The following is a 25,492-nucleotide window of genomic DNA, read 5'->3' on the forward strand; positions in this document are numbered from 1 at the left end:
GATGGCGGATTTTTCAAAAGCAATTGCCACAAACACAAATAAAAAATCACACATACATCACAACACAGAAAATGTGTACAACTTTCACCCTTTGTCACACCCCCCTCACCACCCCCACCAAATGACAAAGATGCACAAAAAACTCACCTCCTCCTCCCCCTCGTCCCCTGCCACCTCCAACACCAACAACAATGACCACTTGCTCCTCTTTCCACCATTGACGTACTCCAGGTTAGTTCATTCGTACAGTTTTTTGGTGGAGACAGATAAGATAACGAGTCCTTTTTGGATTGGAGTGGTGGAATTGACAATTTCACTAACTGTCATTTTTTTATTCACAGGTGGACACAGTGGCTCCTGAAGGTTTGTGAATTGTTGAATTGTTATTCGTTTAAGAAATAACAGGTGTTTGTATTGATTTTTAATTATTATAGGACACCTCAGAAGACTGTATAATTCATCACTCACATCCAACAGCAGGGACGTCGCCCTTAAGAAGTTCGAGTGGTGGTGGGGGTGGGAGCAGTAGCAGTAGCAGATTGTCCCCACCCATTAATCACCAACAACAGCAGCAGCAAACTCATCATAAGAGGAATAACATGGAGCTCATTCAATTGTAAGACTTAATTTGTAATTAAGAAGGTTATGATGACATTGGTATCAACCGATTAAAGAAAAATATATCTAATTTGCAGATTGGCTATTAATGCGTTAGAGTTTACGGCTCCCGTCTACTCATTTCTCAACAAATCCCCCCCTGACTCATCCTCCCCTACAGAAAACCATCACATTGAAGAGAGTAAAAAACAATTGGTGTCCAAAACATCGACAGAATTGAAATTAGAACGTGAATTTATCCAATTGAGTGGTCACCAGGGGACATTTGCGCCCGCGGGGTAATTCATGATGATTAGTTTAATTGGTGGTTAAAATATTAATTGTTGGTTAATGATAATTATAGTCCAAATTCGTTGTGGAAAAAAATGCCCCCGGATTCTCATCAGGAGGCAGATATTTACACCCACCTTAAATCAACGCCTGCCGATCCATTCACTAAACACATTCCACATTTTATCTCACATACCAATTATAATCATACAGACTTCATTGAATTGGAAGGTATATGATTTGAATTGTTAGCATACACAGCCTACTTTCCCATAAACTATACTGAAATATTGGTTATTGTTTTCAGACTTGATAACCTTATTTTCATTGAAATCCTTGAGTATAATGGACATAAAATTGGGTACTCGGACATTTCTAGAGTCGGAAGTTTCCAACACTAAGGTAAGCCAAAAAGTTGTACTTATTTATCGGATACAGTAGTTTAAATATTAATTTAAAATAACTTTTCTTTATTACATATAAGCCAAGATCCGATCTATACGACAAAATGTACAAAATTGACCCTACGGCCTTTACTAGAGAAGAAGACGAGTCAAAGTCCGTCACAAAATTGAGATACATGCAATTTAGAGAGGAATTGTCATCTACGACGGATTTGGGATTTAGAATAGAAGGCGTCAAGCTTAGTGGCGATCAACAGATGAACGTCAACTTTCAGGTAAATGCTTCTACTCTTTGTAACTCTCCCTCTATTTCAACTCTATTATTACAATAGTAGGTTTCACTAATTTATTTATATTTGTAGCGACTAAAAGATGAAACAACGATCAGTTCAATTCTTGCTCGATTTACGGCTGGATTTCGAACAGAATTTAGGAAGAAATTACTAGAATTAAGATCGTGTTTGGAATCGAGTGAATTTTTTAAAACGCATGAGATGATTGGCAGCAGGTAGATATATATATATATATATATATTCACTTGATTGGATCTTTACTATTACATTAAAGCAACCAAGTAAATTAAATCTAATTTGGTATGTGCAGCCTGCTGTTAATCCACGACCAAAATCGGTGTGGGGTTTGGATAATAGATTTTGGTGAGTTATTCACTTTATCCTTTACACCGTTAATGATCTAACCACATATTTTATGTAATGTTGCGATAATCCAATTTGAATGTAATTTGTTCCAGCCAAGACTTTTAAATCTTCAACCCCATTGGACCATCGATCTACGTGGAAAATAGGGAATCGGGCAGACGGCGTACTCACAGGAATCGACAATTTGATAAGATTAACATAAATTTTATATTTATTTTTTCAGAGCAATAAAAAACGATTTTACAAAAAAACTCACAAAACAAAACAACAAAATAACGATAAAATACTGCTGAAATTCCACCATCAACCACAATAATTCATTAATGAGAGAGTGAGCTTAATTATTGCTCTCACAGGAATTGAAGTAATTTTCTTTAGATTCGAAGAAAACTCGGAGGTTGTGTCCTGCCTTCCCAACTGGAGAATCGTCTTCGTTGAATGTTTCACAATTATCAAATATTAGACGAACGTCGGTCAAAAAACAATCACGTGATTTGTAAGTCGTGTGGAGATTCTTCTTTATAGTAGAGAGGTCCATCGGTGTCTTTATTACCTGATAGAAAAATAATTGAGTGTTAACATTATTAGCACGAAATTATGGTTGGTGTGACCTTTAACAAAATTTAATTTAATTTACGTACCTTCCTGTAAGTAGGGAATTGTCTGGTATTTACGGGTTCTAAGAAAGGCCAAGCATCTTCATGACCCATTAGATCATCTAGAATTTTTTCACACCATTCCAATTCTTTCTTCTGTTTTTTAGTTTTCTTTAGTGGGGGTGGCGGGGGGAGGGGTGGAGTTAAAGGGCATTCCTTTTGTGGAGATTCTGGTTGTTGTTGTGGAGTTGTAGGCTCAATTTCCATTGGAATCGTCGCCATTGAAATAATTAGAGGTGGCACAATTTGACTCTGCTGTACGGGAGGTGTGACGGGTCGGTGTGACTCGCTCATTGCTTTTTTACTCTTTTTTGGAGAAGAGGAAGCTGAAGAAGAGTCTGGTTTTTTATTTGCAATCGCAGTAGATGAGAATGAGGTCTGGGATGGTTGATGATCTGGACAATACCAACGACCACGTGGAACTTTTACCACGTTTGGAACAATACAATCCGTATGAAATGCTTTTACACATTTATCGCATGCCAAAAGTTTCTTTCCCTGTGTGATAGAAATAAAAGTTGTTGTATTGGTGTGTAATAATAAGGAAGTTACGCAACTAAAGTAGCTGACCTGTAGATTCCCTTTTCCGCAAACGATGCACCCTCTATTTCCCGTCGCTTTATTGATACATTCCCAGCAGAACCAATCCCCATCAGGTATTTGTTCCAGTGGTGGTTTGAAACAGTACGTGTGATACCCACGGTCACACGCATCACAAAGCAGTAATTTGTCTTCATTATCGCCCCCTTTGCAAAGTTGACAACTTGCCTTCATTACAGATTTATCCCATGCAATTGATGAGTCCAATAAATAAATTGCCATCGATAAAACTGAGGGGGAGGATGTTTTACGCACTGAATCACGCCAATGTGTTAGAAAGCGACTGCAATAAATATCCATGACCCAAATTTAAGTAACATTATACATGGGAAATTAGCAATAAAAAATGTTATTGTTATTTACCTGCAAGAATTTTTGGATTCATTCGCAGCTTGTAATCTTTCTTCTTTTTCTTTCATTTCTTTCATTTTATTATTTTCTTGAATTTGCTGTCCTCTGGTTGAACTGGTAGACCCGCATGGACCGATTAATTGTTCCCCACCCGCTAAAGCGCTTGCATTATCTTCACCAACCAAGTTTGAGAGATTTAGTTCATTAGCTGATTTCCCAAGAGGTGGTTTCAAATAACGTCGTTCAACCGCAGTTTCCAAATCCAATAATCGTTCTTTTACTAAAGACACAATTTCAGATTGTTTTAAAGTCGTGGTAGAGAGATGAAGATTTCTTGGGAGGGGCAACGTCCAATTCTTTACTTGTAAAGATGCACCAGCAACACGCTCCTGCAATTCATTTTAAAATATAATTCCAATTGTTAAATTGTTATAATAGTAATGAAATTATTAAAAAACCAACCTCTAATCCTTCCAAAGTTTCAATTAATCCCAAATGAATCCTGTAAACAAGGTCTGGATCGACTCCGATATCATAAAATTCTTCTCCTTCCATATTTTCCGTATCTTCAAATTTTGGTACTTTTTTCTTAATTTCAACGGATTGTAGGGCAGATTTTAAATCTTTCTCTCTTAATCCATTTTCCACAAGGGTGGCCGAAAAATCGTCAACGTCATCCAAATAGAAGTACCCATTCCAAAGTTGCTTCTTAATTTTTTTAACTAATAATTCATCATCCGTTGGTCCAGGTTTTTTAATTCGATCCGACAGTGGACGTTTCCCACTACACAGGGAATCTTTACCAAAGGAAAATATTTTTATGCAAGGGGGTGGAACTTGTAGTACAAAGGGAGCAACACCAACTGGTGGCGGTGGTAGTAGTGGGTCTCCTTCTCCTTCTACTTTTGCAGTGGGGGGAGGGGGAGGAGCAGGAGGAGCGACATTTTCTTCGTTTTCGTCTTCATCTTCATTATTAAGAGTATTTTTCTCAAATTTTAATTTAACTAATTGTTTCAAGTCTTCAAATTCTGAACTAATTCCACCCTCAACGAAACAACCACCAGAATGAGGTAAATTCCAATATCTTCGTCGATATCGATCTTGTCCAATGCATGGGGTTCGAATATTTTTAAAATTTAACTGCATTTGTTTCTTTAATTTTTCATTCGTGTTTTGCAAATGAGACATTTTTGATTTCAATTCTTCCATTGATAATTTATCTTCTTCTTCTTCAATTAGTGGGGGTGGTGGTGGGGTTTCTTCCGCTGTTGCTGGCTTCTCTTCACCACCTTCACACGCAGAAGCTACGGCACGACGAGCTAAAACCATTCGTAGTTTTCGAATTTTGACATCATTTTGAATGCGTTCCTTTTTACAGTTGTGAATTAATTCGGATGAGTTCTCCAAATGTCGTAATACTGCCTTGTTTTGTAATAAGATGTCACACAGATAGGCCACAATCATCGTTTTTCTCTATAAAAACAATTATTTTTAGTTAATTAATTTTTCATAATTTGTTGTTATTAATTTTAAATAATAAGTTAATATTAACCTTGGGATTGTGACATGTAAACGGAGCCTCTGCAAGCCAGTTGGCATATGTTTCAGATTCTGGCTCTGAATCTGAAATTCCTTCAAGATAAATACGAAGAATTTCTGATAAACTACCAAAATTTACATCCGCTTGTTTCAACGTTTGGTTAAATGTGGTCATATGCTTCGTTGGGTTGGGCATCCCCGGATCTTCTACTGCACACACTAAAGTAGTAGTAGGAACAATATTAGAGATGTTGTAGGGAATCTTAAAGTTTTATAAAAATATGTATTTTTATTATAAATATTTTTTAACTTACCAATTAAATGAATGAGAATTGATTGCAATTCTTCTTCATTTTCTTGTTGATTAATGAACCCTTTAAGTAATGATTCTAAATCTGGTAAAGAATCCATATCGAATCCCAAAGTTTCGCCAAAGGTGTTGAGGAATTCATAAATTTGCAATAAATTACTGAATGCTCCTGGTTCCAAGCATGTTTCCAATTTGTTTAATAATTTCAAATCTATCGTTGAGTTATTAGCCAACTCATCCACAAAATCTAATTTTGCTACTGGTTCCTCTTCCAACTCTTTCAACTTTTTTAATTTTTTCTCTTGTTGTTGCTTAATGCGACGTTTGGATTTCTTTAATATTTCCAAATTTTTTATAACGATTCCATGTTGGCGTTTTCTCTCACGATCAATTTTTTCTTTTTCCTCGTGGAGAAGACGAAGTCGAGTTTGTTCTTTTTTCAAAGATTGCTCTTCCTTGAGACTTGTCAACTTTTTGAGAATATGGCCTTCTTTTAGATCTGAATCCGGCAGAGTTATCTTTTCACCGTCGATGTCAAAAGTATAAGATCCAATTAGGAGATTGGTATTGAATGTGAAATGGCGTGGGGTCAATTCGGCCGTTCGTTGGTTTAAGCACTTCTTTATCTCATTTATCGATTTGCACTGCAGATAATAATTATTATTTTAGTTCAACAATTAATTAATTAGAAATTAAGGATTACTTAGTTTTTAGAAATTAACTAAATATACTGACCTTAACTCCTTGCGGAGTAATGTAAAAGATGTTTCCTTCATAAACGACTTTAAAATCCGTATTTTTGACAATCGTTTCTCTTTTCCATCCCATTCTGAGGGGAAGCGTAAAATCGGGTGGATCTTTTTTACTGTTGTTGACCACACTTGGGATGATTAGTTTGTTGTCTTCTACTAACCATGGTCGGTAGCTAATCTCTTTGACATCCAATACTGGATTCGGTGATCTCGATTGAGCCAACAAACTCGCAACCGTTTTCTTTTTCTTTGTGGAATCTGGTTTTCGTCCAATCAAACCAATTTGAGGGAGCTTTGGGATCATGTGAGTATAATGGACTGGTTTTGCTACTTGATGAGCTGGAGGAGGTTCTTTGTTGGTCGAGGTTAATTTTTGAGTGGATAGATTTATCGGGGTAGAATGTGCTTGGGGGGGTTGGTTGGGTGTACCAGTAGTTGTTGTATTGGACGAACTACTTGACGGAGGATTATTCGTTGGTAATATTGGAGTTGGCATTGATCTGGGCAATTTTTTATTTGATAATATTTTTGACAAGTTGAGAGGATCAGCTATTGACGATGAGGACGATGAAGGGGCGTGATCTTGTGGGTGCGGTTGCTGAGATGTACGGCTCCTTTTACTAGCACTATTAGAACTAGTTGAGGCTCGTTTTGATTCTATTTTCTGTGGTGGAGGTGGCAGAGGGGGTAACGAAGAAGGGAGGTGATGGGATTGCTGTTGATTTTGGTGATGGGAAGAAGCTTGAGCTGCAGGGGGACGTTTCTTCTTTGAAGGTGGAGTTGGATTTGGGGTCGGTGTAGAATCTTCCAAATTTGGAATCATTTGAGCTGCTTGGATTCGACTTAGGTATTCCTAGAATAATAATTTTTAACTTGCATTTTCATACATCAACTTTTACACAGCTTACACACAACTCAACTCACCAAATACCACCAAGCAGCAGCTGGATTATTCGCAAATTGTTGCTGTTGTGGGGACTGCGCCCGTTGTCCACCAGCTCCTCCACCCCCACCTCCTCCCACTCCGGGTTGCTGCTGCATTATGGCATTCATTTGCTGCTGTAACAAAGACAATGGATTTCCACCCCCACTGCTGGATGACTGAGTTAATTGGTGATGCTGTTGTTGAGCGGCTTGGACTTGGGCTGCTTGTTGGTGTGCAGCTAATAACAATTCACAATTTCATTGTTTATCATATTTCAATAAACAATTACAATTACATATAAAAAATACCACAACTGTCAACACTCACCAAACAATTCCGCCAAAGCACCGGCAGCTGCATTATTATTATTATTCCCACCACCACCACCACCCCCACTCTGTTGTTGTTGTTGCTGTCTAGCCAATTCCATTAATCCCCCCAAATTAGCCAAGTTTTGTTGCTGTTGTTGTAATTGGTGGAGGTGATGCAGTTTATTTTTCCTCCCTCGGCTATTACCACCACCACCGCCAGCTTGTTTGTTATTATTGTGATTATCCATTTCCGGTTTAATTATTATTAGTGTTTTTTTTTACTATTTTATGTTCTCTCTCTCTGCTATAGAGATTCTCTGGATACTGTGTGTTTAATAGCCACCCAAAATAAAATGGCAGTACAGTCCATGGAATAAGATATATACAGTCATTCTCATCACACACAACTGCTCTCACCTCTCTACCAAACCAACTCACTGTCTCTCTAGGCTATGCCTAACCACTTTTGTTCCTTTTTTCCCTATAACAGAAGAAGAAGAGCTCACACTAAAATCCAATCCACCATGTCTCTCGTCGTAAATATAAAAAAAAACAAAGAAGATGCTGCTACTGGTTTGGACTGGTGTGCATATGTCATCGTCGTCGTCGGTCGGTCAGTTGGATGGATGGACAGCAGCAGCAGCATCTCAGAGTCCACTTCTTCACGAAGAAGATGACGGATAAGATAAAAGGATAGAAAAATGTCGAATAAAACATAATGAACTTGAAAACTGGATGTAATAATAATAAACCAAAGCCAAGGGCACACTCCACTTGAAAATGGGCAAAAAAAGTCGATCACATCCACACGACGATCCTTTTATTTACACGAAGAGAGAGACATTGCTATCCACTTCCGCTTGATGATAATACAGCGATGAGGAAGATGCGGCTGCTGATGCTGCTGCTGCACCTCTCTCTTATTCTTCTTCTTCTGGTCACAGTTCATAAAGGTCATCACGATCTCCTAATAATCGAGAATAATCGAGTAAAGTAGAAAAAAGTCATATTCAATCCTTGATGAGTAATTAGTAAAGATTCCTCTCCACAAGGTCACACACACACACACTGGCCTGGCACACACACTCATGCACTGCATACCAGGACGACGGCGACGACGACGACGACACAGAAGAGCCTACACAAACTACACAATAAATTAGCCACAGCTATATAAAAAGTTTATCATTTGTTGGACATGTTGTTAGTTTAGTTCTGCATCCAAGGCAAAGAAGATTGGTTGGTGGTCATCTCTTCTTCACACTCCTTCTTATTTCATACACACTCGTCGTCCGTCGAGGAGTTGGGCAATCACTTTCACTTTCTTATTAATATTCACACCACTCACCATTAGATTATTAGATAATAGCACAAAAAATTATGAAAATCCTACTAATCCTCGCCCTTCTCGTGGGAGTGGTGGCCGTGGTGGGGGGGCAGCAGCAGCAGAGAAATCAGCAACAAAGGACCACACCGTCCACCACGAGTAGCAGTAAAAAAGGACAAGATGAAGAACCAAGGTTTCTCGCGTTGCCTGATGCAGGTGAGATTTTTATTTCGAGGATTTTTCTTAGCAGTGATTTTTTCAGTGGCTACGACGATTTTCTTGTGTTTTTTCATCCACAGTGAAATGTTCTCGACGCCCGAAAGAGTTTTTCTACGATGGTCATTGGTATTTCTACTCTGGAAATGTGACCAAATATCGCAACGCTGAGGTTGACTGGCTGGAGGCGAGAAATGCATGCCGAGAATACTGCATGGACACCGTTTCCATAGAGACGGAAGAGGAGAATAATATCATTTTCGATCTGGTCAGGGACAATAGACTCAAATATATTTGGTCCAGCGGAAGATTGTGCGACTTTAAGGGTGAGCTTTTATAAAATCTCATTTTTGTTTGAGCGAGATTTCATCATGGATAAAAAATTTATAGGTTGCGGTGACCGTGAGGATTTGCAACCAATCTCAGTCAATGGATGGTTCTGGTCTGGATCAGGAACCAAAATGGCACCCACAAATGTCAAGCCTAAAAATTGGACTTATCAAGTGGGTCATATTTTTTTTAAAGTGTGTGAACATTTTTGAGTAGTTTGTCATCATTTGATTATTTTCCTCTCAGCCCTGGTCATTCACGGGAAACAATAAGCGTCCCCAACCTGACAATGCTGAACTGGACATCAATGGAACTCCAGAATCTTGCCTTGCCGTTTTGAACAATGTGTACAAGGACGGTCTCCACTGGCACGATGTTGCCTGCTACCATCCAAAAGCCTTCGTTTGTGAGGATTCCGAAGAATTGTTGAGATACGCGAGAGCTACCAATCCTAACCTACCCATCTAATTCATATGCGTGTATATATTACAAGATTGAGGGAGACAAGATGAGAAATATTTTTTGTAACTTATTTTTATTAAATAAATAAAAAAATGGAGACGTGTCAATGATGGAGATACAATTTTAGCACGGGATTACTGACCAAGTTGCATATTTCATTAGAGAGTCATGTCCATATACCAAGCAAAAAGCAGTGCATTTATTTCTCTGACGATGATGATTTAGGCTGTTTACTACCCGGGTGTTTGTCCACCCCATAAAATTCTTCTCCCTCATATGCACCCTCCTGTCTCCATCCTCAGCAAATACTACCCTACTTCTGCTACTACTACCCGATAATAACAATAATGCTGAACCCCTGTCTGCTGGTGAGTTTCATGTTTGGTTGCAGGATATCGATCCAGAATTCCACCCCTCTCCTCTGCTCTCCGGAAAAAGCTTATGCATTGTGGACCACTTGTTTCCAGTGAGTCATCATCATCATCCCCTATTTTATAAACTTTCCTCGCCAGTCTCGTCCAGATTGTTTGTACGTGCGGTGCAGTGTTTCGTCTGTCATTTATTGTTCGTCCATATAGAGAATATTTTTTTAAGCCTAGAACATGTACGACAAGGAGAAACCCATGGAACAGATCAAAGAAGAAGTGACCACACCCCCCGGACCCACCATGATCCCCCCAGCCACACCAAGAATCAAGCTATTCATCGGTCAAATCCCTCGCACCATGAGTGAAATGGATATCAAACCCATGTTTGACCAATTTGGACCCATTTTAGAATTTAGCATTTTAAAAGACAAATTCACTGGGATGCATAAAGGTAATAGAAGAAAAAAATCATTAGCGATCTATCGCAACAAACAATTTGTGCTAATGATGTCTTATTTAGGATGCGCCTTCCTTACCTACGTCCATTCTGGTAATGACTCTTTCATTCTTTTTTTCTCTCTTCTCTTTTTTGGTGACATAAATTACCTCCACAATAATAACACGTTAAAAAATTCTATAGAGTCTGCATTGTTGGCCCAAAAGACGCTCCATGACCAACAAGTCTTACAAGGGGTATGCTAATTCAACATTTATTGTCAACTGGTTATTCTGCATAAAATACGCACGACGATGAGCATATGTAGCTAATGCTATTCTGCTTATTATTATTTTTGTTGTGTAATAATAAACAGTAGCACACTAATTTTTTTTTCTCTAACTTCTCACTAACTCCAACTTCTTCTTGGGAATGTGAGACTCACTAATAATGTGATGACCAAAACAAAACAAAGCTATAGCTTGACCTTCTTTTGCGCATGCGATTTTCAACTGCTTGGTTACTCACTTTGGTGGTGGTGGTGATGGTGATGGTGTGTATCCGGGCGGGTCCCCCCCGGAATATTTCTGCTGGAGAATATCCCGGGGATTGATTTCTCCGAGACTACCCGTTTTTCTTTTCTACGCTGCTGGAAGTTGCTGCTGCTGGCTGGCTACTTGTTTTTGTGGCTCCGCACCACTTTCTCTCTCCCTGCTTTCACTCTCCGTATTCTCCTCTCCGTCGTTTGTGTCGCCTGTTGCACTTTTTACTTTTTTTCCTTATCGCACACACACATTCTCCTCGTCCATGTCATAGTTTAAATAAGTCTTTTTGTGTTGAAAATATTGAAAATTTTGTGTGTGTCGTTGTATTTAAAAAAAAATAAAAGATGAACCGTCCACTCCAAGTGAAACCTGCAGACACGGGATCCGATCCGTTAAACGGTGGGGGCAGCGGTGGCGCAGGGACGAGTCGAGGGGGTGAGAGATTTTTTTATTAGGAAAAAAAAATATGAAATTGTTTTGATATTTTCGTTGGCATGACTTTGGTTTTAATGAGAGGGGAAAATTTCCACATTTTTGCAGAGGATCGCAAATTATTTGTGGGAATGTTAAGCAAGGCGCAGAAGGAGGAAGATATTCGTGGGATTTTCGCACCTTTCGGAGCCATTGAAGAATGCACGATCCTCAGGGGCACGGATGGACAGTCCAAAGGTCAGACTTGCATTTTTTCCCTATATTTTCCCCCGGGCATCTTTCCTGTCAATAATATACAGGTGGTTGTGTATACATTCGTTCTCCTCTCGGGTTACCTTTTCGCATCATATTTCATTAGCCATAAGTTTCCCAAGAGTCTGAATTGATCCACACCCCTCGTTCCTGCTCCACCCCATCGCAGAAAATAATCCCTCCAACCACCTGTGTACACTCCCCTTCTTCTCTCTCCATCCCAAAAGCCCCACGAGCAGCAAGATCCACTCTTATCGATTTTTTCCACTAGTATATTTTGTCGTCTATACTAACTTTCTCTCTCTGTGTGTTTGGCTGGTGGGCAGGTTGTGCCTTTGTGAAATTTGCAAGCCACGCAGAAGCCCAGGGTGCAATCAATGGACTCCACGGATCAACCACAATGCCGGTGAGTATCTGTTGCTCTCACCATAAACTTTCACCACCAAAAACGAGTAAAACTCACTTTTATGCTCTCTCTCTTCGCTTTCTCTTTAGGGAGCCAGCAGCAGCTTGGTCGTCAAATTTGCAGACACCGAGAAAGAACGTCAGCTGAGACGGATGCAACAAATGGCTGCTACTTCGGGAAATATTATGATTCCGTATGGAGGCGTGGTCCCGGTTAATCCACTTTACGGATATTATAGTCAACAACCGCACCCACATCATCAACAAGTCGTTGGAGGCAATGGACAGCAGCAGGTTAGGAAAAGTCTTATGATTTTGTCATTTTTCTCAAATTCCCCCTCATGAAAAGGATCCGATTAACCTAATTGATTGACTAACTATGACCTCTTCTAACAGAACTTTGCCGCTGCATTGGCGGCAGCAGCTTTAGCGGCCTCGGCGACAACGTCACCCCCATCGTCCACCCCTTCCCCCCACCACCACGCCCACCATCATCTCAACCATCTCAACCATCACCACTTGTCTCAACAGCAACATTTGAGCAATGGACTTACAGGGTACATCCTCAACTCGTCCTCAACACAACAAACCCCTACGGGAACGTCCACCCCAAACTCGACAAACTCCCTTCTCAATGGCAACTCTACCTCTTCACTTAATTCGCCAACGGGTGGGGGCGTGGTCAATGGAAATCTCATACATCCAGAGTTGTATAATTATGATGGTAAAAATGGTTTTATTTATTTTATAAGTGTTTGTCTCGTGTGGTTTGTTCACTAATAATTTTGCATGTCAACTAACAAGACTAATTTTAACAAATTAGCGAATCTTCTCATGAATCCAACTGACATGCCATTTCTCTACATGGATGGCAGTGGGGGTGCGTCGTCTAATCCACATCTCGCCGCCGCTGCTGCTGCCGCTATTCAAGGTTAATTAACTTAATTGGGTATGAGGTATTCCCTTTCTTAAATGAGTTAGCTAATCGCCTCGAAACTACAGCCGCCGCAGCAACGAATGGGCTTGGATTGAATGGAAATTCTGCAGCTGCCGCCGCCGCAGCAGCCGCGGCGATGGGTCACCAGGGTGGATTATTATCAGTTGGTGGGGGTGGTGGGTCTAATGGGCATCATCCACACCATCTAAATGGACATCACCATCCACATCATCACCATCATCACGCTTATCTTCATCATCAAAATTCTGCAGCTTTGGCTGCCTTAGCCGCACATCACATTCCTCATCATCCGGTAATAGTATGAAAATGACGACATGGAGTTGTACCCATACCCTTGCAATTTATATGTCACAGGTCAATTTGTCGATGGCTCTTCATGGTTCAGCTGCTGCCACGTCCACGGGAAACACCACTAACGGCACCTCAACCAACCCACGCGAAGGTACCTTTTATTACTGACCTCGAAAGGTTTTCGATTTTACCCGCTTGTGTTCTTTAAAAAAATAAATTGTGTAAATAAGTCAAGTCACAGTCGAACGGGGGTGTGGTCATGTAAATAAGGTAACAAATTTTTTATCAGAAAGTTACCCTGCTGCAAAAATATATATTATTCCCGTATACACCATTCCATAATAATTAATCATAATTAAGGAGATAAAATATTAATAAAAGTGGATGTGGTTGTGGGGTGTGCGTGGGTGGTGAAGGGTGTTCCGTATCTGGGCCGGAGGGGTGTAATTTATTCATCTATCATTTGGTAATTTTTCAATCTGTTTTAAATTTTTGTCAACAAAAAATATTATCTAAAAAAATTATAAAGCTTTTTGTCTTTCTGTAGCCGCAAGAATTTGGTGATACCGAGTTGATGCAAATGTTCCTCTCGTTCGGAAATGTCATTTCGTCCAAAGTTTTCATCGACAGAGCAACAAATCAATCTAAATGTTTTGGTAAGATTTTTACTAATTTTATAGTGCAGTATTAATGCTATTAGTAATGAGGGTGATGACGCCGAAGGATGCATAGTAAAAAACATGAGTATCCAGTAATTAAAACAATATTAATACAGGTTTTGTCTCATTTGACAACCCCACATCCGCCCAAGCTGCGATTCAATCAATGAATGGATTTCAGGTAGTTATATTTAAATTTATAAATTGAAATTTATATCACTTATGTTAATTGCTGAAAATAATAATTGCAGATCGGCATGAAACGATTAAAAGTCCAATTAAAACGGCCAAAAGATGCGTCCAGACCGTACTGAATATCATCACCCCCATATTCTAAATAATTCCCCATAAATCATCACACAATCTCCATATATTAGTAACGTTAAAGTAAGCAGAAAAAAATTAAGTGTGGCCAAAAAGAATTTTTCTATACGAGTATTCATATCAAATGCCAAAAAACTTAAGAGAGAGTCGTCAAATGTGTTTTGTGGGGGTGGTCGTTTTTGTAGTCACCAAAATTATAGAGCTTAAAAGAAGGAAATTTAAAAGTATTTTGTAAATATTTGAAAAGTAAAATGAGCAATTGCCAAAATCAAAATTTTTCTTGAAAATTTTTTTATTTAGTTTAATTTTTCAAAGTAAAAATTCAACAACAAAATTTTACTTTTTCGGGGTGGAGTTTTTCTTTTTTCCGGCCTCGATAGCATTCTTTTTCCTAATTTCCTTCTTCTTTGCCGCACGCTTGTTAAATTTTTCTAGGCGAGCTTTCAATCGACCGTCAGCTTTTTTGGCCTTGTCCGCTAAGGTCTTCTTGGCCTTGTCAACCATCTGCTTACGGCGGGTCAAGGTCAACTAAAATAGATCAGGAGAATTGTTATCATCATGTGGGCTCAAGTTTCTTATTTAATTGTTATATTTTGTATGTAACTGTGCTACTTACCACCCTCTTTTTGTCAGCTTTTTGTTTAACTGCTTCCTCCTTCAACACGGCCGTTCGCTTCGTCACAATTGCGTATGGATTCAACTTGGACATCGCTTTGTGGTTCGTCAAGGGGTTCAGCTTGGTCTTGGACAGGGTGCGGGATTTACTGAAAGTATTTTATAAAGCATATTTTACATACAAATCGTTTACAAAAACATGTATTTTAAATGATTTTTAAAATTCAGAGATTTTGACAATTTTTAAAATCAGTTATAAATTCATAAACACGGAAATTTTGTCATCATTATAACCAAACTAATTTTACCAATTGTCAAAAAAGTCAACTTACATTGGCGCCCTGATAACTCCTTGAATTTCATCCGATCTTAAAAGTCTCGACAAGTCGGTGGAAGCCATTTTTGGCATGGGAAGATTGTATCCCTTCTTGGATTCCGAACCCTTGCGCCAAGTTCCGTACAATTTGTCCAACTCCTTGAACGCAGATTCCGTCCAGATAACAAAGCGACCAACGTGACCTCCAGGAGCAAGTTTCAACAAGTTCAACTTGTTAACGTCAAGAGTTTCAACGCCTGGGATGTTACGGAAAGCGCGGGACAGGCCCTGATGATTTATTAAAAATGAGGATTTAGTTAAATTATATTAAATTTGGTGTGGTCATTAGAATTGGTTGATATTTTTTTTGAAAGAAGTGGGTACATCAGTACTTCGATGGAAATCATAAAATTCATAAACACGGACCGAAGTTTTAACTCATCATGCTCAATTTTGTACAAAAAATCTTGAAAAAAATGAAATTGAAAATAATTGCTACCTGATCTTTCGAGTAGACGATGAGTGGTCCCTTCCTTTGGACACGACGACGATTCCTCATCTTACCAACACCAGCACGATTCCTTCGTGATTTGTAGACCTGTAAAATCACCACCATATTCATTAAACCTCCAAATATTTTTAAAAACTCATTAAAATCCTAAAAATATACCTTCGCGACATCATTCCAGATTTTCAAACGTCTCAAGAAAATGACGGCTTGTTTGGTTTTGTCATATTCTTGAACCTTGTCGCTGACGACCATTGGGAACTCGGCAGTTTCTCCAATCACGTGACCCTTGGACATGACCAGACTTGGGACCCCACTGGCAGCAATAGCTGAGCAGACGGCGTACCTCTTCTGGTTCACGTTGATCTTTCGATGCCATCGACGATAGGTTTTATTCGGAGCAAACATTCGACCACCACGACACATGTTTCCGAACGCTCCTTGACCCGAACGGTGAGTTCCACCACCGCGAACACGCGGAATACGAGCAACAGCACGACCAGTTCCCCATGATTCAGCAGATGTTTGGTGTCCTAAAAAATGAGTAGAACATTAGTTTGACAATTATAATTAATCGCGATTAATTTGTATAATCACCCTGCCCTTTAAATTCGTATTATAAACCAATCAAAGAACGATGAGGTGATTATTGAATTTTTATTTTGCACTTTGCAGAAACGTGGAGCAGGTAGGTTTTAGACCACACCCACGGGACATTAAGTGCCTCATGATAACCAACAACTTATCAACAATCTTATGCAATCTTACCAGCATCCACATTGACGGCGTACGGTTGTCTAGAATTCTTGCTCATATTTTGATGAACAAAATTGACAATGTCGGGTCGGATGGGTGCCTTGAAAACGGCCGGCATTGGAATTGACCCACTTGGAACGTTCTTCTCGTCCAAGATCGTCACAAGGGGACGGGCCAGGGCGGAGGCCTGTAGAAAACATGATAATAATTACTCCTACTCCCACAATTGATACAATTTACTTGGTTGAATAAGATAAATCAGTGAGGGCAAGTTGTCCTCAAAAATACCAAATTTTTGTCTTAAAAAAGAGGTTTATTAAGTATAGCGTATAAAGTCATCACTCTAAGGATTAATAGTTTAGATAACTGGGTAAAGTTCTCACCATTTTTCAAGATGTTTAATAAATTTCCAAAATTTCCAGGAAAGAAAATTCCTTTCGCGATGCGGATGGTAAAATAATCCGATGGGACTGCGGTGACTGTGAGCAGGCGAGGGGATATGAAAGCATGGCATGTGTCCGGTCCGTGTGGCTCGTCGCGTGGTAGGTGGCGTGCAAGTGGGCAAAAATTATGGGCAACCACCACACGCTTTTCTTTACACCGGGGAAATAAATATACAACAAATATAAAAAAAAGTTTCGTAAAATTTTATATTTTATTTTTTGAAAAAAATGGAGGTCGAAAGTGATCCCGAGCAGGCACTCCCAGTGGTCGAATTGGTGGAAGATGAACAACCCAAACCACGTCCAAGTATTATCATCGATGCTTTGCCGTATATAGATACACAATTTGAAGAACCTGGAATGAAGGAGATGGTAATAATAAAAAAGCTTTAAATTGTTTAATTGGTAATTATATTAACTTAATTGCAGGTTACGCATTTAATTGAGGAAGAAAAGCGAAGGTTTAGACCAACTAAAAATTATCTAGAACATTTACCCAAGTTGGAAGTGAAACGATTTGAGGTGAGTTTATAAGGTTTTAATTGATTGGATAATTTTTTAAATCAATGATTAATTTTGGTAGACACCTCTGTTGACATCTACCTACGCTTCACTAGCTGCTCGGAACCCACCAGAAGTTTTATCCATGAAAAGATACGAATTACCACCACCGCCTGCAGGGAAATTGACAGATTTAGCCGCGTGGAGTGAGGTATAATTATTAATTTATTACGTTTAACTGTGAACTCTGTACAACGATTAATGCTTTTTTCAGTGCGTTGATAACTCGTCAGCCCAATTGTTTCATCAACAAGTTCGTCTTTGGAATTTGGAACTCATGCTTGATTACAGCTGTGAAGGATGGAAAAATTATCTGGAAATATTGACAAGAATGGTTGGTGTGGCTGGAGGAGAACTCGCAGAGATTAAGTAAGTTGGACTTTATGATTAATGATTACAAATTAAAAACTATTTCATTCAAAATTTTCCTATGAAACCTGTAGAAAACGCATCCAGTCGACGAACTGGTCCAGAAAGTCAACCCAACTCACGACGGGTGAACAACTAGGTCAATTAGAATCCAGTTGGGTTAGTTTAGTATCAAAAAATTATGAAATTGAGCGTGCCTGCCTACAATTAGAATCAATGATTGAGGAAGGAAAAGTTGAAGTTGCTCGATCACAAGCTATGAATATGGACGAGTGATTTTTGTAAATTTTTTATATTTTTATTGTTTTTATCCTTTTCTTCGAGCACACTTATTTACTTGCAATTATAATATTTTTGTTGCAAAATTAATAAAAAAAGATTATGCAATATACACTTTTAGATCAAAGTTTTTATCAGTCGAAAGTCAGTCTCGAACTTTGACCCCCCAAATCGTACTCCTTCTACTCCCAACTGTAGGTCGAGCAATGGCACTGAGCGGAAATTGATTAATTTCAATCCCTTTGAGCAATTCTTTCGAAAGAGTGGCAATGGACTCGAGTTTAAAGAGGGAAAATACTTCCAAATATCGCAAGGTGGCAATCGTTCCCAGCACGGAGTACCTGTCGTTTGCGATTTTGTTAGTTTCTATATTATCAATGGCTTAAATGTGATTAATTAGCTAACTTACGCCTGTGCTTGAATAGAATAGCACCTGCTCAAGCTCAAATGCTGTAATTTTTTTAGTTTGGTTAAATGCTCGAGAGATGTTCCAGTCAGTTCTTGAGAATCAGAAATGTCTAAATCTATGACGTTCGGGAGACGAGATACCAACAGGGCAGTATCTACAATGGCATTTTAAATAATTAATTCAAATTCAGGGGATTCCTTGTTTTAAAAAATCCGCTTACGACTGTCGAACATAATATGACGAAATCCACTAAAATTAAATCTTTCCAATCCGATGGGAAGTGCATTGATAATTTTGATCAAATCTTCAGACGTCCACTTTTCAATATCTTGCTGCGGGATGCACGAGAGGTTGAACTCGGTCAGTCTTGTGAGATTTATTGTCCATTTAAAATAACCATTTAATAAGTTTCTTTACTGGTTATTATCTTTACCTCTGAAAACGTCCCTTTTCCAACATGTTCCCCACTTGAGGTCCTCCCATTCCATAGCACATGCTGAGATTGAGCACTTTGATCGCCTTCATTTCCCCCACGGCAGCCAAAACAGTGTCGTCCAACGTGCAGTGCTCGAGAGAGAGGTGAGTAATGGACGGTGAGGCGGCAAGGAGGATTTGCATTGTGACTGGGCTTATCAAGGCCATTGTTAAATCGAGATGAGTCAAGGGGAGCTGGGTGGATGGTGGCAAAGGGAGGGCTGAGAAGGGTACCTAAACACAGTTGTATTTAAATTATGTGCTAAAAATATATTCATTTAGATAGTCCGACTGACAAATTACCTCCGCCCTGGCCAATCTCAAATAATCAGGTCTCCTTTCACAAATGACGCCAAGCTGTCCATCCCCCAGAGACAACCCGATACAATCAATCCTTTCCCACAATGACTCGTCAGAAACTAAGCGTGAAAAGCGTTTTGAAACTAGTGCCATCCGACCAAGAGAAGATTTCGGTAGGTTTCGAAGCACCCGAAGGACCTACAATTTTCATTAGTTAATCATTTATTAAAAGTTAAATCCCATTATTAAACTAACAAACCAACCATCTCATCTGGCAGTGAAGAGAACCAATCACACCCCCCGGAAACAGTCTTTCCTTCTTTCTTACGTCTAATTTTTGTATAATTTTGAATGAATGGTAAATATTGAGCCAGATTTTTCCCTTGTCGCTTTTTACTTTTACGACGATTCAAATCTTGAAATGTGACCACTTGTGACGTTGAATAGGACGAAGATGAGGAGGATGAACGATAAACTTGATGCGGGGGTGGGGGATTTGCCGGGGATAAGGGACGGACGCCGAGAAGGTTAGAATTTGTAGAGAGGAGCGTCTGCAATCTCGTCGTGCTGTTGAATGACCAACTGCTACGGGGGAATAATTAACCCGGTTATTTACAAGTTTCAAAGTAATTTACCAAGATTAGTACCTCATTTTCTGCGTCGTTCCAAAAATCTGTGACTCGAGCGGCATCATCATCAGCGAATTATTATTAGACTTTGTCGCACTCTTCATGTCCAATGGAGGGGGGAGCACTTTGGCGGAGATGCGATGAAGGGTGCGACGATGGGAGGTGGTTCTAGTAGTGGAGGGATGCGGGGGGGCCATGCCGAAGTCAAAATAAATTTACTTATCAAGATAAAAATTGTGTAAATTTGGAAGAGAGTCAGTCAAATCAAGAGTCTAGCGAGGGAATGAGTGTGGAAGTGGAGGGGAAAATGTGCTTGGCTGGCAGATAGGAGGGAATTGTTGTGCCTCGTTTTCCCACTCGATTTGCGTTTGAATGACGTGTGCAATGTGAGATTTGGATGGATTTGCGTTGGCATGATAATTTTTATGCAAATTATTTTCGTAATTTCAATTTTATATCAGAAAAACAACTTTTTTATTTATTTAAATTTCCAAAAATTTAAAACTTTTTGAAACTTTTCTTGCTTCCGGGTCCTTTGCTAACTTTCAAAACATTGAATCGCACCGTCTTTGACAATGGGCGGCACTCTCCGATCGTCACAATGTCACCCGTTTGGACGTCCCTGAGGTGGGAATTGTTTATTAAATTTTTGATCAGAATTTTGGAAATGTTTAAAAATCATTACCTGAAAGCTGGGCTGAGGTGAACGGCCATGTTGCGATGTCTCTTTTCGAATCTGTTATATTTTCGAACGTAGTGCAAATAATCCCTGCGAATGATGATGGTTCGCTGCATTTTCATCTTGGTCACCACACCCGTCAGGATCCGACCCCGGATGGAGACGTTCCCTGTGAAGGGACACTTTTTGTCAATGTAGGTTCCATCCGTGGCCTGTGAGGAGGTTTGTAATTTATTTTTTTATACGAATAATTCAATTAAAGTCTAGTTAAAGAAGCGAAAAATAATCAGAATTTATCAAAACAATCCACACAATTATTTCAGAAGACCGTCGTTGTTATCATCATTTTTATAAAAAGATAAGTAGTTAAAATAAATGATAAGTATTTTGCAGTCGAACCTCCCTTGGCGTCTTGAATCCCAATCCGACAGATTTTACGTGACGAAGATAAATCGCTTTCTTGGGGGTTTTCCCGTTCAAAAATATCGTGGGTTGCTTTTGGAAGGCGCGCTCTGTTTGCTGATTTGGTCACGAACGGTCACATCAGGCAGGACGGGTTATCATCACATGTTAGTCACACATCATCAAACGAAAAAGATCGGCACACAAAACGGCAAATAAAAAAAACAAAGAAAATAACAGATTAGAAATTGACCTCTCTGGGTGCTTTGAATCCCAACCCGACGGATCGAGTGTACCGTGAAACGGTCGTAGTCGATTTTTTTAGCCCTAAATTCTTTTTAGAGTTGAGAAATATCGTCGGTTGACGTTGGTAGGAGCGCTCGGCCTAGTTTTTTGTATTTAGTGTAGTTTATAATTAAATTTCCAATTTTAATTCACGAGGGTTGTATAAAAATTAAATTTTAAAAAAATCAGGAAACAATAAGTTCGAGTTTTGTCAACAGTTTCACATCTGAAGACCGTCGTTGTTATCATCATTTTAAAAATAAGAATAGTTCTGGGGGAATATTTTACTACAATATTTTCTAGCTTACCTGATCCGCCATGATGATAACCCGGGGGTGTGGTTGTACAAAAAACTTTACAATTTATCCACTCCGACTGACTGATGGGAACAAGTTAAAAATGTGAAAGAGCATGCATGCCGGATTTTATGCAGTGGAGTTTTAGCGATGGAGTAGAAGCAGTCAAACCTCAGATGGCGTCACGATGCGGAATTTACAAATGCAATTTCTACCCAGAGATTCGGAGGTGAGATGAGAAAAGCGAAAATGAGACGCAATTAACTTTCCGATTAAAAAAAATAACGAGATAAAAACCTAAAGATAACTTCAATACTTCAAACTGCCTGACCTTCTTTTTAGTGATCTCACCAACCCATTGTGTTTGATCACACAATATGAAACCTAAAAAATGCACTATAAAACTACATGATAAAACCCAAACAATAACAAAAGATCACGGTGAAAGCACGTGGACTTTCACTCGACTCGGAGGTGTATGCATTCCGAGATAACATTTTTTTATCCAGCCGTCATCAAATCGTCAGTCTCATCCTCCATTATCTTTTTAATACATCACGAGACTATAATATGTGCCACACAACCAATCGTCACTGGCTACACATACATCGCACCAGCAGAGATTATATACACAGAGATGTTTCAGTGTATATAATGTACGAGTTCCAAAATAAACCTAACCAGAGTTGAAACTTTAGTTAGTAGGAGAGGATTTAATAAAAAAAGATTGCTCCTCTGCTGTTTATTCTCTGAGCAAAGGCTGGCTAACTGCCAGAACATATATAAAAATAAAATATGGATATCAAAACCACACCCATTTCTCCGCCGCAGCCGCCGCCACACCCTTCGTTGTTACAACAGCATTTCCCTACGGCGAAGGTGCACTATTTAATTCAAGACTTGCAGGAATGCATTGATTCGGTGTCGTTTGAAATGCCGAATTATTTCGCTGTCCCTTCACAATTGGACACGAGCGATCCGTTGGTTTCGACTTTTACGGATAGTAGTGCGCCCGGTGGTGGTGGGGGAGGAGGGGGGTTGAGGGTACTGGATAACTCGGTTCAGTTGGATACTTTGGAGGGGAGGGTGCTCGTTCATCAGGAAAATTCACTCGTCGGAGGGGGAGAAGGGTAATTTTTCTGGTTTTACTTTTTTTGTGGATAGATTTTTAATAATTTTGAAATTTTAGGTACCTGCTCCAGCAAGTGACGCCGGATGAGATTCGTATGTGGATAAATCCACCGTCTTCTTCCTCTTCTTCCTCATCATCGACTACACCCACATCTGGATCGATCAGTTGGCCTCCCACCTCGTCACAGATAACGCATGCCACCCTCACACTAACCCACACTGACCCATTAACTAATCAAACGTCAATCAAGCGATTCAACTGCGATTATTCTGGTTGCGAAAGGACGTATTCTACGGTTGGGAACCTTAAAACACACATGAAAACCCACAAGGTCGGTTTTTTCGGTTTATCTTTTTGTGATTATTGCTAATTATTCGTATTTAATCATAAATTACTGAATTTTTAGGGCGACTTCCGCTTCATCTGCACGTCGCCCACGTGTGGAAAGGCATTTTTGACCTCGTACTCTTTAAAAGTTCACGTTCGAATCCATACGAAGCAGAAACCATTTGGTTGTCATAATTGTGGAAGAGCTTTCACCACGTTGTACAGGTGCGTTAATTAATTAGTGGTATAAAATTAGGAAATTAATAATAAATAAATTCCTTAGACTGAAAGCCCATCGCCGCCTTCACGATGGGAATACCTTTAATTGCTCAACGTCTGGGTGCGTGAAGTTCTTTACCACGTTGTCCGACTTGAAGAAACATACCCGTGTTCACACCCATGAAAAACCATACAAATGTGTGGAACAGGAATGCGGAAAAGCCTTCACTGCGCCACACCATCTCAAAACGCACAAGGTAAATTTGCTTTAACTTAACTTTGTAATTACAATTTGCTAATTATTTTAAAATTATTAATTAATTACAGCGGGTCCACACGGGGGAGCGTCCCTTTTCCTGCCCCACCTGTAAAAAGTCCTTTGCGACGAACCATTCGCTAAAAAGTCATAGTAATAAGCGTCACCCACCCATCGTCGCTGCACCACCCGTGACCAACACCCCTTCTCCCCCCGCATCCAACAACCTCGACCTTGGTGGTTACGCCTTGATCCCATTAACTTCCCATCAAATGACATTAATAAATTCCAAAATTTTAACATTGGATGAATTAATTCGTGAAAACAATTCCACTTCAAAAGAAACGACTCTCTCGCAGAGCGAAATTTTAGAATTGGAACAATTTTTTGGGAATTCAGAATCTACTTCACAATTCCATACGCTGTTTAAAACTTTGGATGACACGTGTAAATGTAAACGATGCAATGTGGATGAAAATGATGAAAAATGCTGTGTCAAAGTTTGCTTAAAAACAATCACGAAATTAAAAGGATTGCTCAATAAATCGTGCTGCCATTAAAAGTTTTTTTTCGGTTTTTTCTTATTTATTTATTTAACTATTTTGTGGTTTTATATTAACAGAGAAATGCTATATTTTATTTAAGGAAATTATAATTTAGTTCCTGGGTTTCTACTCCTCACGAAATTAAGTAACTCGTCGGAATCCTCACAGACGAAGGGTTTCAGGTGGTGGCAGGCGACCTATAGGGGATTAAAAAAATATTAGTGGGTATTAAATAAGTAATTAGTTAATTTTATACTTACGTCATGCCATTTGATCCCGTCCTATTTTTTTAATTAAAAAAAGTTATTAATCCGACTAAATCAATTTAAAAAAATTAAAAACTCACATTATAAAAATTATTTAAGATGGATAAACAAGCTTCATCGTTCCCCTGAAATTCCACCCAGAAAAAAACAATTAACAAAAAAAATCACCCCATAAAAACCCATGAAAATCTCCCTACCTGAGCGATTTCCCGATTATCAGGTTGAGCCCTGCCGAACCCACCCGTATGACTCCAATCCCCATTGGCTCTATTATTGCTTGGCCCAATCCTACCCCCGGAACCACTCCAGAACCATCCATTGATAAGATTGGGTTGCAAATCGGGTCGGTTGCACCCGTTGAAATTGCACTTGCGCCCACTCGTCCAAATGTAACGGACGCGACCTCGAGCGATCCTCTGTTTTACAAAGTCATTCTCCGCTGGGGTTTCAACCGAGACGGCGTCCATGCAATGACGACGACAAATATTTCGGGCATCCAACCAATCTACTTCCAAGTTCCGGGTGGGACCGTGCTCCCAGGAAAAGAAATAATTATGGACTACACCACGTGGGTCGCGCCAGGAGGCGTGCTTTACTCCTAGGAATTTTTAGATTAATAATTGTATGCGGATAATAAAATTTAATAAAAAAAACTCACTGTTGGCACAAGATCTGGGGTCGGGAAGGGCGAGTTGTCTTTGTGCATTGGTCACTGCCACCACGAGGAGAAGAATGGCTAGGAAGTACCCCTTCATCGTGAAGAAGTAAGTGAAAAAAAACGGTGAGCGAAGTGGTGGTGCGTCTCTTGCGGAGGACAAGCAGCGTTTAGAGGCGATCACTCGATGGTCAACGTCGTTTTATAGACAAGAGAATGAAGTATCATTCGAGAAGCACAAGAGAGGGGATTTACAGGGGACGAGTGTTGACGATGAGAGGACGACGAAGTTGGGATGCCGCAATTGGGTGGTGATTACAAGAAAAGTAAAATTTAAACAAGAGATTGACCTACTCATGCGGATGACTTCC

General features: G+C 39.5%; 10 protein-coding genes and 1 non-coding gene across 16 annotated transcripts; 5 read left to right on the forward strand and 6 right to left on the reverse strand.

Moving 5' to 3' along the window:
- The first annotated feature begins 13 nt into the window (after positions 1 to 13).
- Positions 14 to 2,216, forward strand: LOC110849343 (inositol-trisphosphate 3-kinase homolog). Its single transcript, XM_022096746.2, has 10 exons — positions 14 to 231; positions 342 to 363; positions 435 to 616; positions 696 to 896; positions 962 to 1,119; positions 1,196 to 1,290; positions 1,373 to 1,567; positions 1,655 to 1,800; positions 1,896 to 1,948; positions 2,044 to 2,216. The coding sequence occupies exons 1-10, from the start codon at positions 122 to 124 to the stop codon at positions 2,151 to 2,153; spliced, it is 1,272 nt and encodes a 423-aa protein (XP_021952438.2). The 5' UTR covers positions 14 to 121; the 3' UTR covers positions 2,154 to 2,216.
- LOC110849334 (bromodomain adjacent to zinc finger domain protein 2B) lies at positions 2,140 to 7,918 on the reverse strand. Its single transcript, XM_022096737.2, has 10 exons — positions 7,412 to 7,918; positions 7,084 to 7,322; positions 6,143 to 7,012; positions 5,412 to 6,051; positions 5,111 to 5,316; positions 4,021 to 5,031; positions 3,571 to 3,947; positions 3,178 to 3,490; positions 2,593 to 3,105; positions 2,140 to 2,504 (listed from the first exon to the last, which is right to left on the reverse strand). The coding sequence occupies exons 1-10, from the start codon at positions 7,641 to 7,643 to the stop codon at positions 2,289 to 2,291; spliced, it is 4,617 nt and encodes a 1,538-aa protein (XP_021952429.1). The 5' UTR covers positions 7,644 to 7,918; the 3' UTR covers positions 2,140 to 2,288.
- Positions 7,919 to 8,592: 674 nt separating this feature from the next.
- LOC110849348 lies at positions 8,593 to 9,844 on the forward strand. Its single transcript, XM_022096752.2, has 4 exons — positions 8,593 to 8,938; positions 9,022 to 9,264; positions 9,329 to 9,441; positions 9,515 to 9,844. Exons 1-4 carry the CDS (start codon positions 8,776 to 8,778, stop codon positions 9,734 to 9,736), a joined length of 741 nt encoding a protein of 246 aa, XP_021952444.1. The 5' UTR covers positions 8,593 to 8,775; the 3' UTR covers positions 9,737 to 9,844.
- A 375-nt stretch (positions 9,845 to 10,219) lies between these two features.
- On the forward strand, positions 10,220 to 14,668 carry LOC110849339 (CUGBP Elav-like family member 3-B). Of its 3 annotated transcripts, none has more exons than XM_035851038.1 (15): positions 10,225 to 10,549; positions 10,619 to 10,648; positions 10,739 to 10,791; positions 11,424 to 11,514; positions 11,620 to 11,748; positions 12,090 to 12,169; positions 12,259 to 12,462; positions 12,565 to 12,892; positions 12,992 to 13,099; positions 13,171 to 13,418; positions 13,481 to 13,568; positions 13,825 to 13,883; positions 13,965 to 14,073; positions 14,193 to 14,257; positions 14,328 to 14,668. In XM_035851038.1, the coding sequence occupies exons 1-15, from the start codon at positions 10,333 to 10,335 to the stop codon at positions 14,388 to 14,390; spliced, it is 1,872 nt and encodes a 623-aa protein (XP_035706931.1). In that variant the 5' UTR covers positions 10,225 to 10,332; the 3' UTR covers positions 14,391 to 14,668. The 3 variants fall into 3 exon arrangements, 2 of the variants coding, with proteins under 2 accessions (XP_035706931.1, XP_021952433.1); XM_022096741.2 differs by having other exon boundaries at positions 13,834 to 13,883; XR_004834651.1 differs by lacking the exons at positions 14,193 to 14,257; positions 14,328 to 14,668 and having other exon boundaries at positions 10,220 to 10,549; positions 13,648 to 13,883; positions 13,965 to 14,054.
- A 6-nt stretch (positions 14,669 to 14,674) lies between these two features.
- LOC110849344 (60S ribosomal protein L4) lies at positions 14,675 to 17,120 on the reverse strand. Its single transcript, XM_022096747.2, has 7 exons — positions 16,979 to 17,120; positions 16,608 to 16,782; positions 16,002 to 16,372; positions 15,831 to 15,929; positions 15,348 to 15,619; positions 15,017 to 15,164; positions 14,675 to 14,928 (listed from the first exon to the last, which is right to left on the reverse strand). Exons 1-7 carry the CDS (start codon positions 16,979 to 16,981, stop codon positions 14,737 to 14,739), a joined length of 1,260 nt encoding a protein of 419 aa, XP_021952439.1. The 5' UTR covers positions 16,982 to 17,120; the 3' UTR covers positions 14,675 to 14,736.
- LOC118435509 lies at positions 15,713 to 15,781 on the reverse strand. Its single transcript, XR_004834825.1, has one exon. It is a non-coding gene; the product is annotated as a small nucleolar RNA SNORD18 (small nucleolar RNA).
- Positions 17,121 to 17,146: 26 nt separating the features above from the next.
- LOC110849349 (pre-mRNA-splicing factor SPF27) lies at positions 17,147 to 18,361 on the forward strand. The gene is made up of 5 exons (XM_022096753.2): positions 17,147 to 17,410; positions 17,468 to 17,560; positions 17,622 to 17,750; positions 17,814 to 17,968; positions 18,043 to 18,361. Exons 1-5 carry the CDS (start codon positions 17,267 to 17,269, stop codon positions 18,242 to 18,244), a joined length of 723 nt encoding a protein of 240 aa, XP_021952445.1. The 5' UTR covers positions 17,147 to 17,266; the 3' UTR covers positions 18,245 to 18,361.
- LOC110849341 (S-phase kinase-associated protein 2) lies at positions 18,245 to 20,371 on the reverse strand. 2 transcript variants are annotated; one of them, XM_035851041.1, is made up of 7 exons: positions 20,078 to 20,371; positions 19,694 to 20,012; positions 19,434 to 19,628; positions 19,090 to 19,364; positions 18,877 to 19,022; positions 18,657 to 18,810; positions 18,245 to 18,588 (listed from the first exon to the last, which is right to left on the reverse strand). In XM_035851041.1, the coding sequence occupies exons 1-7, from the start codon at positions 20,254 to 20,256 to the stop codon at positions 18,393 to 18,395; spliced, it is 1,464 nt and encodes a 487-aa protein (XP_035706934.1). In that variant the 5' UTR covers positions 20,257 to 20,371; the 3' UTR covers positions 18,245 to 18,392. The 2 variants fall into 2 exon arrangements, with proteins under 2 accessions (XP_035706934.1, XP_021952436.1); XM_022096744.2 differs by having other exon boundaries at positions 19,694 to 20,015; positions 20,078 to 20,370.
- Positions 20,372 to 20,509: 138 nt separating this feature from the next.
- On the reverse strand, positions 20,510 to 21,888 carry LOC110849351 (40S ribosomal protein S11). Of its 3 annotated transcripts, XM_022096757.2 has the most exons (5): positions 21,734 to 21,879; positions 21,394 to 21,525; positions 21,138 to 21,257; positions 20,745 to 20,950; positions 20,510 to 20,681 (listed from the first exon to the last, which is right to left on the reverse strand). In XM_022096757.2, exons 1-5 carry the CDS (start codon positions 21,743 to 21,745, stop codon positions 20,558 to 20,560), a joined length of 594 nt encoding a protein of 197 aa, XP_021952449.1. In that variant the 5' UTR covers positions 21,746 to 21,879; the 3' UTR covers positions 20,510 to 20,557. The 3 variants fall into 3 exon arrangements, with proteins under 3 accessions (XP_021952449.1, XP_021952447.1, XP_021952448.1); XM_022096755.2 differs by lacking the exon at positions 21,138 to 21,257 and having other exon boundaries at positions 21,734 to 21,880; XM_022096756.2 differs by lacking the exon at positions 21,394 to 21,525 and having other exon boundaries at positions 20,515 to 20,681; positions 21,734 to 21,888.
- A 524-nt stretch (positions 21,889 to 22,412) lies between these two features.
- LOC110849342 (metal regulatory transcription factor 1) lies at positions 22,413 to 24,220 on the forward strand. Its single transcript, XM_022096745.2, has 5 exons — positions 22,413 to 22,851; positions 22,911 to 23,184; positions 23,260 to 23,405; positions 23,464 to 23,656; positions 23,727 to 24,220. Exons 1-5 carry the CDS (start codon positions 22,517 to 22,519, stop codon positions 24,213 to 24,215), a joined length of 1,437 nt encoding a protein of 478 aa, XP_021952437.1. The 5' UTR covers positions 22,413 to 22,516; the 3' UTR covers positions 24,216 to 24,220.
- LOC110849350 lies at positions 24,218 to 25,312 on the reverse strand. Its single transcript, XM_022096754.2, has 5 exons — positions 25,125 to 25,312; positions 24,664 to 25,064; positions 24,547 to 24,591; positions 24,461 to 24,481; positions 24,218 to 24,397 (listed from the first exon to the last, which is right to left on the reverse strand). The coding sequence occupies exons 1-5, from the start codon at positions 25,219 to 25,221 to the stop codon at positions 24,305 to 24,307; spliced, it is 657 nt and encodes a 218-aa protein (XP_021952446.1). The 5' UTR covers positions 25,222 to 25,312; the 3' UTR covers positions 24,218 to 24,304.
- Positions 25,313 to 25,492: the final 180 nt, after the last annotated feature.

The sequence above is a fragment of the Folsomia candida genome, unplaced genomic scaffold (assembly GCF_002217175.1).
Source record: "Folsomia candida strain VU population unplaced genomic scaffold, ASM221717v1 Fcan01_Sc004, whole genome shotgun sequence".
Lineage (NCBI taxonomy): Eukaryota > Metazoa > Arthropoda > Collembola > Entomobryomorpha > Isotomidae > Folsomia > Folsomia candida.

Bases quoted from the DNA above. Each gene is read 5' to 3' on its own strand.
- LOC110849343 (XM_022096746.2), top strand. From the start codon at position 122: ATGACAAAGATGCACAAAAAACTCACCTCCTCCTCCCCCTCGTCCCCT. The intron at 232-341 runs GTTAGTTCATTC...TTTTATTCACAG, and splicing joins CCACCATTGACGTACTCCAG to GTGGACACAGTGGCTCCTGA. The intron at 1,568-1,654 runs GTAAATGCTTCT...TTATATTTGTAG, and splicing joins AGATGAACGTCAACTTTCAG to CGACTAAAAGATGAAACAAC.
- LOC110849334 (XM_022096737.2), bottom strand. From the start codon at position 7,643: ATGGATAATCACAATAATAACAAACAAGCTGGCGGTGGTGGTGGTAAT. The intron at 7,323-7,411 runs GTGAGTGTTGAC...AATTGTTATTAG, and splicing joins TGCTTTGGCGGAATTGTTTG to CTGCACACCAACAAGCAGCC. The intron at 2,505-2,592 runs GTACGTAAATTA...TTTTTCTATCAG, and splicing joins AATTCCCTACTTACAGGAAG to GTAATAAAGACACCGATGGA.
- LOC110849348 (XM_022096752.2), top strand. From the start codon at position 8,776: ATGAAAATCCTACTAATCCTCGCCCTTCTCGTGGGAGTGGTGGCCGTG. The intron at 9,265-9,328 runs GTGAGCTTTTAT...AAAAATTTATAG, and splicing joins AAGATTGTGCGACTTTAAGG to GTTGCGGTGACCGTGAGGAT. The intron at 9,442-9,514 runs GTGGGTCATATT...TTTTCCTCTCAG, and splicing joins CTAAAAATTGGACTTATCAA to CCCTGGTCATTCACGGGAAA.
- LOC110849339 (XM_035851038.1), top strand. From the start codon at position 10,333: ATGTACGACAAGGAGAAACCCATGGAACAGATCAAAGAAGAAGTGACC. The intron at 13,100-13,170 runs GTTAATTAACTT...TCGAAACTACAG, and splicing joins TGCTGCTGCCGCTATTCAAG to CCGCCGCAGCAACGAATGGG. The intron at 13,419-13,480 runs GTAATAGTATGA...TATATGTCACAG, and splicing joins ATCACATTCCTCATCATCCG to GTCAATTTGTCGATGGCTCT.
- LOC110849344 (XM_022096747.2), bottom strand. The intron at 15,930-16,001 runs GTATATTTTTAG...GTGATTTTACAG, and splicing joins TCTGGAATGATGTCGCGAAG to GTCTACAAATCACGAAGGAA. The intron at 15,165-15,347 runs GTAAGTTGACTT...AAATACTTTCAG, and splicing joins GGAGTTATCAGGGCGCCAAT to TAAATCCCGCACCCTGTCCA.
- LOC110849349 (XM_022096753.2), top strand. From the start codon at position 17,267: ATGGAGGTCGAAAGTGATCCCGAGCAGGCACTCCCAGTGGTCGAATTG. The intron at 17,411-17,467 runs GTAATAATAAAA...ACTTAATTGCAG, and splicing joins AACCTGGAATGAAGGAGATG to GTTACGCATTTAATTGAGGA. The intron at 17,751-17,813 runs GTATAATTATTA...TGCTTTTTTCAG, and splicing joins ATTTAGCCGCGTGGAGTGAG to TGCGTTGATAACTCGTCAGC.
- LOC110849341 (XM_022096744.2), bottom strand. From the start codon at position 20,256: ATGGCCCCCCCGCATCCCTCCACTACTAGAACCACCTCCCATCGTCGC. The intron at 19,629-19,693 runs GTTGGTTTGTTA...TGAAAATTGTAG, and splicing joins CTTCACTGCCAGATGAGATG to GTCCTTCGGGTGCTTCGAAA. The intron at 19,023-19,089 runs GTAAAGATAATA...AAATCTCACAAG, and splicing joins GAAAAGGGACGTTTTCAGAG to ACTGACCGAGTTCAACCTCT.
- LOC110849351 (XM_022096757.2), bottom strand. The intron at 20,951-21,137 runs GTTCGACTGCAA...ACCTCCTCACAG, and splicing joins GATTCAAGACGCCAAGGGAG to GCCACGGATGGAACCTACAT. The intron at 20,682-20,744 runs GTAATGATTTTT...TTCCCACCTCAG, and splicing joins CACCTCAGCCCAGCTTTCAG to GGACGTCCAAACGGGTGACA.
- LOC110849342 (XM_022096745.2), top strand. From the start codon at position 22,517: ATGGATATCAAAACCACACCCATTTCTCCGCCGCAGCCGCCGCCACAC. The intron at 22,852-22,910 runs GTAATTTTTCTG...TTGAAATTTTAG, and splicing joins CTCGTCGGAGGGGGAGAAGG to GTACCTGCTCCAGCAAGTGA. The intron at 23,185-23,259 runs GTCGGTTTTTTC...CTGAATTTTTAG, and splicing joins CACACATGAAAACCCACAAG to GGCGACTTCCGCTTCATCTG.
- LOC110849350 (XM_022096754.2), bottom strand. From the start codon at position 25,221: ATGAAGGGGTACTTCCTAGCCATTCTTCTCCTCGTGGTGGCAGTGACC. The intron at 25,065-25,124 runs GTGAGTTTTTTT...AAAAATTCCTAG, and splicing joins CCCCAGATCTTGTGCCAACA to GAGTAAAGCACGCCTCCTGG. The intron at 24,398-24,460 runs GTAAGTATAAAA...AATCCCCTATAG, and splicing joins ACGGGATCAAATGGCATGAC to GTCGCCTGCCACCACCTGAA.